Source organism: Hyla sarda, chromosome 4, assembly GCF_029499605.1.
Source record: "Hyla sarda isolate aHylSar1 chromosome 4, aHylSar1.hap1, whole genome shotgun sequence".
Taxonomy (NCBI): Eukaryota; Metazoa; Chordata; class Amphibia; order Anura; family Hylidae; genus Hyla; species Hyla sarda.
In genome coordinates this window covers 44,959,132-44,973,243 of record NC_079192.1, presented here as the reverse complement: position 1 = coordinate 44,973,243, position 14,112 = coordinate 44,959,132, and the positions used below count along the sequence as shown (strand labels likewise).

The window sequence follows — 14,112 nt, the reverse complement described above, 5'->3', positions numbered from 1 at the left end:
GTGTGAAACTTTGCTCAATGTCTTATTGGCTGAGAGTTGTAGTTTTGCAACAGCTGGAGACACACTGTTTACAAAACACTGACTGAAATGGAGCAGGTTGTGGGACATTTTGGGTGGAGAGGCTTTTCCCCTGCTGCACATATTATTAATATTATTAATAATAATAATAATAATAATAATAATAATAAAATAATAATAATAATAATAATAATAATAGAAACACAAAATGTATTATATTGTTGCCGCAATTTCTTAAATTAGACATGGAACCCCCCCCCCAGCCAATAAAAGACATTGAGCAAAGTTTCACACTAATGGTTATTTTTATTACTATTTTTTATTATTATTTTATGAATTATTATTACTACTATTAAATATTATAATATTTTTCTTTTGCTTTCCTGGTGCATTGCTCATCGTAGCGTTGCGCCAATACTCACCCATGATTTCGAGCTTGGTATGTAGGAAGTTGTCAGCCTCATCCAGCAATGTGCTATGCGCCCGCAGAGGAACCGGCAGATTTCCATATACTTCTTTATTACAAAGGAACATCTGCACATCTGGAGGAAAAAGAAGGAGGAGCTGTCTTTATTTTATTTTGATTTATTTTTCATTCTACTATGGAGAAACGCAGAGTAAGAGTCTGTTTACATGGGCATATTTCGTGCTGATTTTCCACAGTGCATTTGCAGAAAACCTGCAGCTACCATTGACTTCAATGTGTCCACAAATCTGACACTATTGTGGATTTTCTACTGACCCACTGAAATCAATGGGAGCAAAATCTGCTGAGAATTTTCTACAGCAAATACGCTGCGAAAAATCCACACAAAATCAGGCCACACGTGTGAATTATGCTGCAGATTTTTTAACGGTATGCCAATAACAAAATCAGCAGGTGTGAATGTACGCCGACAGATTATAAGCATATGGGTTTATAATCAATGAGCACTGCATAGACTTTGGGGACGTAGCACTAAACAAGTAGAGCTGCAGTGTAAAGGATGGAGGACAGAGAAACAGTAAGAGCCAAAGGCTGTCCGGACATGCTGGGAGTTGTAGTTTTGCAACAGCTGAAGGCATGCTGGTTGGGAAACACTACTTTGATGCAACAGGAGATGAATCGCTGAATATGCTAGACCACTGCTTAAGACTTGTAGGCAAATCTGAGTCACAGAGCCCTAACAGAGCCCTAACAGAGCCCTAACAGAGCCCTAACAGAGCCCTAACAGAGCCCTAACAGAGCCCTAACAGAGCCCTACAAGCCGACCTTCTGTAGGAGAAAAATTCAGCGGCCGAAAACTTCCCCTGCAGTTACAGTCATGGCCGTAAATGTTGGCACCCCTGAAATTTTTCAAGAAAATGAAGTATTTCTCACAGGAAAGGATTGCAGTAACACATGTTTTGCTATACACATGTTTATTCCCTTTGTGTATTGGAACTAAACCAAAAAAGGGAGGAAAAAAAAAAAAAAAAAAAACCGACATAATGTCACCAAACTCCAAAAATGGTCTGGACAAAATTATTGGCACCCTTAACTTAATATTTGGTTGCACACCCTTTGGAAAAAAATTACTGAAATCATTGGCTTCCTATAATCATCAATAAGCTTCTTACACCTCTCAGCCGGAATGTTGGACCACTCTTCCTATACAAACTGCTCCAGGTCTCTCTTATTGGAAGGCGCCTTTTCCCAACAGCAATTTTAAGATCTCTCCACAGGTGTTCAATGGGATTTAGATCTGGACTCATTGCTGCCACTTCAGAACTCTCCAGCGCTTTGTTGCCATCCATTTCTGGGGGCTTTTTGATGTATGTTTGGGGTCATTGTCCTGCTGGAAGATTCAAGATCTCGGACGCAAACCCAGCTTTCTGACACTGGGCTGTACAGTGCGACCCAAAATCCATTGGTAATCCTCAGATTTCATGATGCCTTGTACACATTCAAGGCCCCCAGTGCCAGAGGCAGAAAGACAACCCCAAAACATCATTGACCCTCCACCATATTTCACTGTAGGTACTGTGTTCTTTTCTTTGTAGGCCTCATTCCGTTTTCGGTAAACAGTAGAATGATGCACTTTACCAAAAAGCTCTATCTTGGTCTCATCTGTCCACAAGACGTTTTCCCAGAAGGATTTTGGCTTACTCAAGTTCATTTTGGCAAAATGTAGTCTTGCTTTTATATGTCTGTGTCAGCAGTGTGGTCCTCCTGGGTCTCCTCCATAGCATTTCATTTAATTTAAATGTCGATGGATAGTTTGCGCTGACACTGATGCTCCCTGAGACTGCAGGACAGCTTGAATATCTCTGGAACTTGTTTGGGGCTGCTTATCCACCATCCGGACTATACTGCGTTGACACCTTTCATAAATTTTTCTCTTCTGTCCACGCCCAGGGAGATTAGCTACAGTGCCATGGGTTGCAAACTTCTTGATAATGTTGCGCACTGTGGACAAAGACAAATCTAGATCTCTGGAGATGGACTTGTAACCTTGAGATTGTTGATATTTTTCCACAATTTTGGTTCTTAAGTCCTCAGACAGTTCTCTTCTCCTCTTTCTGTTGTCCATGCTTAGTGTGGCACACACAGACACACAATAGAAATACTAAGTGAACTTCTCTCCTTTTTATCTGCTTTCAGGTGTGATTTTTATATTGCCCACACCTGCTACTTGCCCCAGGTGAGTTTAAAGGAGCATCACATGCTTAAAACAATCTTATTTTTCCACAATTTTGTAAGGGTGCCAATAATTTTGTCCAGCCCATTTTTGGAGTTTGGTGACATTAGTTCTAATACACACAAAAGGAATAAACGTGTGTATAGCAAAACATGTGTTACTGCAATCCTTTTCTGTGAAAAATACTTCATTTTCTTAAAAAATTTCAGGGGTGCCAACATTTACGGCCATGACTGTATCTTGATCCTGGGTTGTCTAGATTAAGTGACCTCCCTTGTGGTCAAGAACATGGAAGATTTATAGTTGTCTCAGGCATTCTACCATTAATCAGGTCTTCAGTTCGGCATTAGCTACGGCTGCATTCTGTAATGCACATACTTAAAATTTTACCTCATCTCTCCACCATCATCTAGATCTCCACCATAGAATATCTGAACTCACCAGCCTGGCGACAGGCGAACGCGAAGACGATGATGTCATCGAACGCCCAGGTGTAGTCTGGGTGAGGAGGGTAGAATTCTAGATACCGGGTGGCCTCCTTCCTCAGGTCAATAAGAAACGTTGAGTGAACCATGGGCACGGCAAAGCAACCGCGACGTTCCCTGCGCCGGATGGGCATGTAGGCCGGGGTCCGTCTATAATAACCCTGTGAATTACATAAGGTATGGTTATGTAGGAGATCAACAACGTCTTTAGTCTACTAAACCCATCCAAGATGGCACACCAATCCCATTACCTGCGTGGTCATCCCGCACCAGAAGTTGGAGTACGCCGCCCTGGACTCCATCATAGGGGCAACTACTGTCTTATTCTCGGCGATCATCAAACTCAGGGTGTTGGGGTTTGTCAGCAGGTTGTCAGCGTCTATATACTGTAGAGAAGACAACAATAAGTGCCACAAACTCTTAACTGAGGTGTAATCTCTAGTGGGCAAGTAACATGTAAGAACCTCATTGCAGACATGTATATATGTTAGGCAGTGCTCTCTGTCTAGCAATTACAGGAAACAATAATGGAGACTATAAATAAATAGGCAAAACCTTTAAAAACAGAGAAGCTTAAAGAGGTACTCCACTGGAAAACTTTTTTTTTAGTTATTTATTTTTTAAATCAACTGGTGCCAGAAAGTTAAACAGATTTGTAAATTACCTCTATTTAAAAATCTTAATCCTTCCCGTACTTAGCTGTGTATACTCCAGAGGAAGTTTGGAAGTTCTTTTCTGTCTGACCACAGTGCTCTCTGCTGACACCTCTGTCCATGTCGGTAACTGTCCAGAGTAGAAGCAAATCCCCATAGCAAACTTCTCCTGCTCTGGACAGTTCCTAAAATGGTCAGCAGAGAGAACTGTCAGCAGAGAGAACTGTGGTCAGACTGGAAAGGAATTCAAAAAGAAAAGAACTTCATGTGGAGCATAAAAGCAGCTGATAAGTACTGGAAGGATTAAGATTTTTAAATAGAGGTCATTTACAAATCTGTTCAACTTTTTGGCACCAGTTGATTTAAAAAAAATATATTTCCAGCAGAGTACCCCTTTAAGTTTTTCCCCTGGCTTAGGCCGGGACTCCACTTGGCTTTTTTTTTTGGCAAAAACACAATACCTTTTTATTGTTATCAGGGAGTCAATAGGAAAATCCTAATACCCAAATGGAATTTTTTCTTTTCCTTTTTTTCACCCTATTGTGGGGTTATAAAGTTACAGTAGAGGTTTTCCAAAAATCACAGCATGGGTTTTTTTTTCTGCTTTTTCGGAAATTTTGGTGTTTTCCCCTTTCAGAGGCTTCAATGGGTATGCCAAATTGGTGTTTTTAATGCCTTTTTCCCATATTTTGGCCACTACATGGTATATGAAATTATGTAATGAGAAAAACAGAGAAGAAAAAAAAAAGCCACGAAAATACATTTTGGCAGTGCAAATGAGGAGGCAGTTAAGGTCCCAAACACACCCAACAGGAAAAAAAAATAAAAAATAAATAAACACACCACACACAGAAGTTATGCGGAATCCCAGCCTAATAAGGCCTCTCACGGTCACCCACATCACTTAAAGGAGTACTCCGGTGGGAAAAATAAAACTATTTTTTAATCAACTGGTGGCACAAAGTTAAACAGATTTGTAAATTAAATTTAAAAAAGTTTGTAACTTGTAAATTACTATAAAAAAAAAATCTTAATCCTTCCAGTACTTATCAGCTGCTGTATGCTCCAGAGGATGTTGTGTAGTTCTTTTCTGCCTGACCACAGTGCTCTCTGCTGACCCCTCTGCCCATGTCAGGAACTGTGCGGAGTAGGAGCAAATCCTCATAACTTTCTGCCACCAGAAATATTTTTTTTATTTTATTTTCCACCGGAGTACCCCTTTAACTTTGCTGTACTTATCTAGTGCATCATGTCCTATACTCTAGTCACATCCAAAGCAGCATTCATAATTCTGACAGCATGCGAATGAGAACTGGAGGAAGATACGCTATAGCTAAGCTGAGGCCGCAGTCTGACTGCATTATCCAAGAATATGGGGGTGTATGCACTACACGTCCCACAATGCACTAGAGCGGGGCTTGCCCTATGCAGAGACTACCTTAGACAGGCAGAAAAAGCTTAGATGAGGCGCAAATGGAGGATAGGACCAGCTATAAGCAATAGATACCAGACGGATAAACACACAGCTATCGCTCCTGACCTGCCCCATACACACTCTGATCAGCTGAGCGTGCATGTGTTCTCACGTCTTCTGTCTCTATGACCGCAGAGAAGAGTATGGACGGTCTTTTGCAATGTGTTCCCAACCAGGGAGCCTCCAGCTGTTACAAAACTACAACTCCCAGCATGCCCGGACAGCCGAAGGCTGTCCGGGTATGCTGGGAGTTGTAGTTTTGCAACAGCTGGAGGCACCCTGGTTGGGAAACACTAGTCTGTTGTGTATGGCTATCCAAGACACATTGCATTAAATATGACAGCAGGAAGGAAGCAGCGAACAGAGCCCTAACAGAGCCGGGCATGCTGGGAGTTGTAGTTTTGCAACAGCTGGAGGCACCCTGGTTGGGAAACACTAGTCTGTTGTGTATGGCTATCCAAGACACATTGCATTAAATATGACAGCAGGAAGGAAGCAGCGAACAGAGCCCTAACAGAGCCGGGCATGCTGGGAGTTGTAGTTTTGCAACAGCTGGAGGCACCCTGGTTGGGAAACACTAGTCTGTTGTGTATGGCTATCCAAGACACATTGCATTAAATATGACAGCAGGAAGGAAGCAGCGAACAGAGCCCTAACAGAGCCAGGCATGCTGGGAGTTGTAGTTTTGCAACAGCTGGAGGCACCCTGGTTGGGAAACACTAGTCTGCTGTGTACGGCTATCCAAGACACATTGCATTAAATATGACAGCAGGAAGGAAGCAGCGAACAGAGCCCTAACAGAGCCAGGCATGCTGGGAGTTGTAGTTTTGCAACAGCTGGAGGCACCCTGGTTGGGAAACACTAGTCTGTTGTGTATGGCTATCCAAGACACATTGCAATAAATATGACAGCAGGAAAGAAGCAGCGAACAGAGCCCTAACAGAGCCGGGCATGCTGGGAGTTGTAGTTTTGCAACAGCTGGAGGCACCCTGGTTGGGAAACACTAGTCTGTTGTGTATGGCTATCCAAGACACATTGCATTAAATATGACAGCAGGAAGGAAGCAGCGAACAGAGCCCTAACAGAGCCAGGCATGCTGGGAGTTGTAGTTTTGCAACAGCTGGAGGCACCCTGGTTGGGAAACACTAGTCTGTTGTGTACGGCTATCCAAGACACATTTCACTAAATATGACAGCAGGAAGGAAGCAGCGAACAGAGCCCTAACAGAGCCGGGCATGCTGGGAGTTGTAGTTTTGCAACAGCTGGAGGCACCCTGGTTGGGAAACACTAGTCTGTTGTGTACGGCTATCCAAGACACATTGCATTAAATATGACAGCAGGAAAGAAGCAGCGAACAGAGCCCTAACAGAGCCGGGCTTGCTGGGAGTTGTAGTTTTGCAACAGCTGGAGGCACCCTGGTTGGGAAACACTAGTCTGTTGTGTATGGCTATCCAAGACACATTGCATTAAATATGACAGCAGGAAGGAAGCAGCGAACAGAGCCCTAACAGAGCCGGGCTTGCTGGGAGTTGTAGTTTTGCAACAGCTGGAGGCACCCTGGTTGGGAAACACTAGTCTGTTGTGTATGGCTATCCAAGACACATTGCATTAAATATGACAGCAGGAAGGAACCAGCGAACAGAGCCCTAACAGAGCCAGGCATGCTGGGAGTTGTAGTTTTGCAACAGCTGGAGGCACCCTGGTTGGGAAACACTAGTCTGTTGTGTATGGCTATCCAAGACACATTGCATTAAATATGACAGCAGGAAGGAAGCAGCGAACAGAGCCCTAACAGAGCCGGGCATGCTGGGAGTTGTAGTTTTGCAACAGCTGGAGGCACCCTGGTTGGGAAACACTAGTCTGTTGTGTACGTCTATCCAAGACACATTGCAATAAATATGGCAGCAGGAAGGAAGCAGCGGCTAGACACCGTATGTCCTGCCAAGTCTGTATTTTACATATGGCCGCAGTCTGTTGGGGAGATTTATCAAAACCTGTCCAGAGGAAAAGTTGCTGAGTTGCCCATAGCAACCAATCAGATCGCTTCTTTCACTTTTGAAAAAGGCCTGTGAAAAATGAAAGCAGCGATCTGATTGGTTGCTATGGGCAACTCAGCAGCTTTTCCTCTGGACAGGTTTTGATAAATCTCCCCCTTGTGTCTTTTGTATAATCTGGGTTTAATTATAAAGCTCTGACAATAGGATGGCAGCTCAGGAGACAGGGACCACAGTGTTTTGGCTACATGAGGTGAAGGAGATTCCTCAATGAACACTTGTCTGCAGGCAGGAAGCACCTGAACCGTCATCTAATCTGTGTCATACAACAGCGGCCTCTAGTGGCCAAAATGGAGCGCTGCACAACATTTAAAAGGGGTACTCTGGTGCCAGAAAGTTAAACAGATTTGTAAATTACTTCTATTAAAAATTCTTAATCCTTCCAGTACTTATTAGCAGCTGTATACTACAGAGAGAATTCTTTTCTTTGCAATTTCTTTTCTGTCACAACCACATTTCTCTCTCCTGACACCGTTTTAGTTCCGTTTTAGGAACTGTCCAGAGCAGCATAGCTTTGCTATGAGGATTTTCTCCTGCTCTGGACAGTTCCTATAATGGGCAGCAGAGGTCAGCAGAGGGCACGGTGGTCGTGACATAAAAGAAATCCCAAATTAAGAGAATTTCCTCTGTAGTATACAGCCGATAATAAGTTCTGGAAGGATTAGGGTTTTTTAATAGAAGTAATTTACAAATCTGTTTAACTTTCTGGCACCAGTTGGTTAAAAAAAATAAATAAATAAAGTTTTCCACCAGAGTACCCCTTTAAAGTTGGGGGGATTCGTCATCAGCTGTCAGTGTACGCAGTTGTTAAAGGGGTACCCTGCTTGTTCCAAATGCTTGGAGTGAGTGGCAGAGGGGTCATGATGTCACACCACCACCCCTCAATGCAAGTCTATGGGAGGAGGCATGATGACCGCCACGCCCCCTTCCATAGACTTTCATTGAGGAGGGGTGGTGCGACGTCACAAGGGGCGTGGCAGTAACATCCCGACCCTCCCACCCACACGCAGTGTTCTAAAAGAATGCTGGGTGCTGCACAGAGATATGGGGTAACCGTAGTGAGACCCCCGCGATTAGACATTTTTTTTTTTTTTTGGACCAAGCCCATTTTCACCTTAAGGACCAGGCCAATTTTATTTTTGCGTTTTTCCTCCTTGCCTTCTAAAATCCATAACTCCTTTATATTTCCATCTACAGACCCATATAAGGGCTTGTTTTTTACGTGACCAATTGTACTTTGTAATGAAACCTGATTTTACCATAACATGTACGGCGAACCCAAAAGAAAAAAATTTTAGGGAGAAAATTTTAATGAAAACTACAATTTTGCACGTTTTGGAGGGTTTTGTTTTCATACTGTACACTTTACGGTAAAAATGACGAGTGTTCTTTATTCTGTGGGTCAATACGATTAAAATGATACCCATGGCTAGATACTTTTATATTTTTGTACCGCTTAAAAAAAATCTAAAACTTTTTGTACAAAATCAGTAATCTAAAATCGCCTTATTTTGACCACCTATAACTTTTTCATTTTTCCGTATATAGGGCGATATGAGGCTAATTTTTTGCGCAGTCATCTGTACTTCTTATCGATACCACATTTGCATATATAAAACTTTTAGATCATTTTTTATTAATTTTTTTTTTAATAAAATGTGACAAAAAAGCTGAATTTTTTTTATTTATTTTTTATTTTTTACGTTTACACCGTTCACCGTACAGAATCATTAACATTATATTTTGATAGTTTGGACATTTAGGCACACAGCAATATCAAATATGTTTCTAAAAAAAAAAAAAAAAATCAGCTTTTTGGGGGTAAAATGGAAAAACTGACAATTTAAATTTTTTTATTGGGGGAGGGGATTTTTCAAATTTTTTTTGCTTTTTATTTTTACATTTTCCAACTTTTTTTTTATTTTATTTTTTTAAACATTTTTTATGTCCCCATAGGGGACTATCTATAGCAATCCTTTGATTGCTAATACTGTTCAGTGCTATGTATAGGGCATAGCACTGATCAGTATTATCGGTGATCTTCTGCTCTGGTCTGCTCGATCTCAGACCAGAGCAGAAGACCCCGGGAGACGGCCAGAGCCAGGTGAGGGGACCTCCGGCCGCCATGCTGGATGATCGGATCGCCGGGGCAGCGCTGCGGGCGATCCGATCATCAATTCATAGTACCGCACTGCCACAGACGACATGATCTGTATTGATCACGGCATCTGAGGGGTTAATGGCGGACATCCGCGCGATCGCTGATGTCGGCCATTACCGGCGGATCCCTGGCTGCTGCTAGCAGCCGGAACCTGCCGTGTATGACGCGAGCACCGTTCCGATGCTCGTGGTCATACACAGGACGTAAACCAGGACGTTAATTTAAATCCGTGGTCGTTAAGGGGTTAAATCAACTGGTGCCAGAAAGTTAAACAGATTTGTAAATTACTTCTATTTAAAAATCTTAATCCTTCCAGTACTTATAAGTTGCTGTATACTACAGAGGATGTTCTTTTCTTTTTGGATTCCTTTCTGTCTGACCACAGTGCTCTCTGCTGACACCTCTGTCCATGTCAGGAACTGTCCAGAGCAGGAGAGGTTTGCTATGGGGATTTGCTCCTACTCTGGACAGTTCCTGACATGGACAGAGGTGTCAGCAGAGAGCACTGTGGTCAGACAGAAAATAAATTCAAAAAGAAAATAACTTCCTCTGTAGTATACAGCAGCTTATAAGTACTGGAAGGATTAAGATTTTTAAATTGAAGTAATTTACAAATCTGTTTAAAACTTTCTGGCACCAGATAATAAAAAAAAAAAAATGTTTTACACTGGGGTACCCCTCCTCACAAAAGGTGGGTGCACCAGAGCAGGGACCTTTCAAAAAACATGTCAGATGTCAATGGTGGGAATGACATTTTTATAATTATTCTGTAATATCTCAGTCAGCCTCTAGAGGTCTCTGCTGTACCCTTTGAGGCATATACAATGCATTCAGAAAGTCTTGTGCTAAATACAACATTCAAGTCCCCATCCCCCATCATTCTGCACTCAGTACCCCATAAAGGAATTTTTTGCTACTGTATTCAAAAAGGAAAAACTATAATCTTGCAGTGACATAAGTATTCATACCCTTTACTCAGGATTTAGGTGAAGCCCCTTTGCCAGTGATTTCAGCCTCCAGTCTTCTTGGGGATGAGGCCACAAGGTTTACACACCTGGATATGGGGATCCAATTCTTCTCAAGCTCTGTCAGGATGGATGCAGTGGCGGGATGGGGGGGGGGGGGGATCAATGGAGCCCCCCGAAGACCCTCCCTGCCACTATTCCAAGAGCTGAGATTTTCTGTGCGGACATTCCCCCGTGCAAATATAGCCTGATAGCGCCCCCTCCCAAGAATAGACTCTGGATCCGCCACTGGTTGGATGGGGAAGGTTGGTGGAAGCCATGTTCTGGCCTCTCCAGAGATGTCCCATTGGGTTCAGGTCAGGGCTCTGTCGGGGTCACTCAAGGACATTCACTGTGTTGCCTTTGCTGTGTGCTTCGAGCTCTGGATCAGGTTCCATTAAAGGAGTACTGCAATGCCCCAGCATCCAGACCATTTAGTTCCGAACGCTGGGTGCTGCCTGCGGGGGTTGTGCCGTCATGTCCACGTCCCTCATGACTTCACACCACACCCCCTCAATGCAAGTCTATGTGAGGGGGAGTGGCGGCCATCACACACCCTCCCATAGACTTGCATTGAGGAGGCGTGGTGTGAAGTCATGAGGGACGTGGACATGACGGCACAACCCCCGCAGGCAGCACCCAGCGTTCGGAACGAAATGGTCTGGACTCTGGGGCAGAAGAGTCCCCCTTTAAGAATCTCTCTGTACTTTGCACAATAAAGCTTTCCCTGAACCCTGACCAGTCTCCTTGTTCCTACAGCGTGAAGCTGCCCCCACTGTAGGGATGGTATTGGGCAATATCTGGTTTCCTCCAGACAGGACTATTAGAATTGAGGCCAAAAAGTTCAATTTTGGTTTAATCAGACCAGAGAATCTTGTTTCTCACCTTCCAAGAATTCTTTAGAGGCTTTTTTTTATTTTGCCAACTCCAAGTGGCTTTAAAAGGGGTACTCCGCTGCTCAGCGTTTGGAACAAAACTGTTCCAAACGCTGGAGTCGGGAGCTCGTGACGTCATAGCCCCGCCCCCTTCATGATACCATGCCCCGCCCCTCAGGGGCAGGGCGTGATGTCATGAGGGGGCGGGGCTATGTCATCACGAGCTCCCGGCTCCAGCGTTCGGAACAATTTGTTCCAAACGCTGAGCAGGGGAGTATCCCTTTAATGTGTCTCTTAGGCCCCTTTCACACCACCGTTATCCTCCTTTAAAAACCTGCAGTCAGAAAGTCCATAAAACAATCCCATTCATGTCAATGGGATTTTTTTTTTTTTTTACCATCCTTTAGCATCAGTTATGTCCCGTTGTGACCAACGTCCGTTATTTTTGGCATGGAAAATGCACTCATTTTTGTAACGGTGGAATAACGAACGTTAAATTTTAACATTGAATTCTATGGCTGACGGTCCGTTATTTTTATGTTCCGTTATTGCTACTGAGCATGCTCAGTACAGCATCACAACCAGGAAGTCACATGGAAATAAAATAACGGACTATAACAGGTGATAATGAATGGCACATGTCCGTTATTTTGACAGAATGTCCGTCAAAATTGGTCATCAGTTGTCATCTGTTGTATTCAGTTGTTTCAGCCATTTTTTTCATGACCCATTATTGTTGAATATGGCCCCTTTAACACTACAGGTATCATCCTGCTTTTTTACTGCATTATTTTACAATACCGGATGAAAAAAAAAAAAAAAAAAAAAACACAGATGCAATAACATGCAAAATAATGTTTTAAAAAATAAAAAAAAAAAAAAAAAACCTGATGTTGTTCATCCGTTATTACCAGTTACATCCGTTTTTTTTCATCAGGTTTTTAAGCCTTTTTTTGTAAAGCTGTACTGAGCATGCACAGTACAAAAAACAGATGTTAAAAAAACGGACCGGACAATAGCGGATGTTATTATTATTATTATTATTATTATTATTAACATCCGTTTCCCATAGATTTCAATGTTAAATTAATGTTAAATTTTAACAGCCATTTTTTCCCCCCCATTATTTTTGCCGGACCAAAAATTTGTGCATGCACCATCTTTTGTGCAGGCTAAAATAACGGACATGTCTGATGGAAAAGGATGGTCAAAAAATCCCATTGACATGAATGGGATTTTTTGACGGCCATTTTCAGGACTTTTTGCCAGGAGTAATAATGGAGGTTTTTACAGGATGATACCTGTAGTGTGAAAGGGGCCTAACTGAGGAGAAACTTCTTTCTGGTTACTCTGTGATAAAGCCCAGATTGGTGGAGGCTGCAGTGATGACCTTCTGGAAGTTTCTCCCATCTGCACACAGGATCTTTGGAGCTCAGCCATAGGGACCATTGGGTTCTTGATCATCTCTCTTACAGGGGCCCTTCTCCCCAGATTAGTTTGTGTCCACAGCTCCAGAAATAGTCCTGTTGTTCCAAATTTCATCCATATAAGAATTATGGAGGCCATTGGGAACATTTAGTGCAGCAGAAATGCTTTTGTCCCCTTCTCCTGTCTCTCCACACCTTTCTGTCTCTGAGCCCTACAGGCAGTTCTTTCCTCCTCAAGGCTTGGCTTTTGCTCTGAAATACATTATTAGCTGTGAGACCTTATCTTATATAGACAGGGCTTTATGTTCCCAAATCCCGTCCAATCATCTGAATTTACCACAGGAAACTCCAATCAAGGTCTAGAAACATCTCAGAGATGATCGAGAGAAAGGGGAGGAGCCAGAGCTATATATCAAGTGTCCCAGCAAAGGGCCTGAATACTTATGTCCATGTGAAATTTTAGTTGTTCCTTTTTAATAAGTTTAGAAGAAGTTTTTCAAAAAATTTTTTATCTATTTTTTTATTATAATTTTTTTTCAAATTAAAAATGTTATTTTAGAACAAGACCACAACATAAAACTGTGAAAAAAGTGAAAGGGTCTGAATAAGTTGGATTAAAAAGGGGTACTCCACTGGCAATTTTTTTTTTTTTTTTAAATCAACTGGTGCCAGAAAGTTAAAACAGATTTGTCAATGACTTCTATTAAAAAATCTTAATCCTTCCAGTACTTATCAGCTGCTGTTATAATTCACAGGAAATTTTTTTCTTTTTTAAAGGGGTACTCCGGTGAAAACCTTTTTTCATTTAAATCAACTGGTGGCAGAAAGTTAAACATATTTGTAAATTACTTCTATTAAAAAAATCTTAATCCTTCCTGTACTTATTAGCTGCAGAATACTACAGAGGAAATTCTATTCTTTTTGGAATGCTCTCTGCTGACGTTATTATAATAATAATAATGCCTTATTTATTGTTGTCCTTAGTGGGATTTGAACCCAAGTCCCCAGCACTGCAAGGCAACAGTGCTAACCACTGAGCCACCATGCTTCCCTTAGCATACATCTGCTCTGCATGGTTGCTAAAATGGACAGAGATGTCAGCAGAGAGCACTGTGCTCGTGATGTCATCAGTGTTGCAAAAAGAAAGGAATTTCCTCTGTAGCATTCAGCAGCTAATAAGTACTGGAATAAGAATTTTTAATAGAAGTAATTTACAAATAGGTTTAACTTTCTGCCACCAGTTGATTTAAAAGAAAAAAGGTTTTCACCGGAGTACCCCTTTAATTTACTCTCTGCCTGAC

The 14,112-nt window shown here is 42.2% G+C and overlaps 1 protein-coding gene across 1 annotated transcript in view; it reads right to left on the bottom strand.

The window, feature by feature from the left end:
- Positions 1-14,112, bottom strand: part of COLGALT1 (collagen beta(1-O)galactosyltransferase 1) — a 70,761-nt gene that overhangs the window by 32,049 nt on the left and 24,600 nt on the right. Inside the window, exons 4-6 of the mRNA XM_056570712.1 lie at positions 3,415-3,549; positions 3,120-3,324; positions 441-560 (exon numbers count right to left, since the gene is read on the bottom strand). Of these exons, the coding sequence (XP_056426687.1) occupies positions 441-560; positions 3,120-3,324; positions 3,415-3,549 (460 nt within the window). The remainder of the gene's footprint in view (positions 1-440; positions 561-3,119; positions 3,325-3,414; positions 3,550-14,112) is intronic.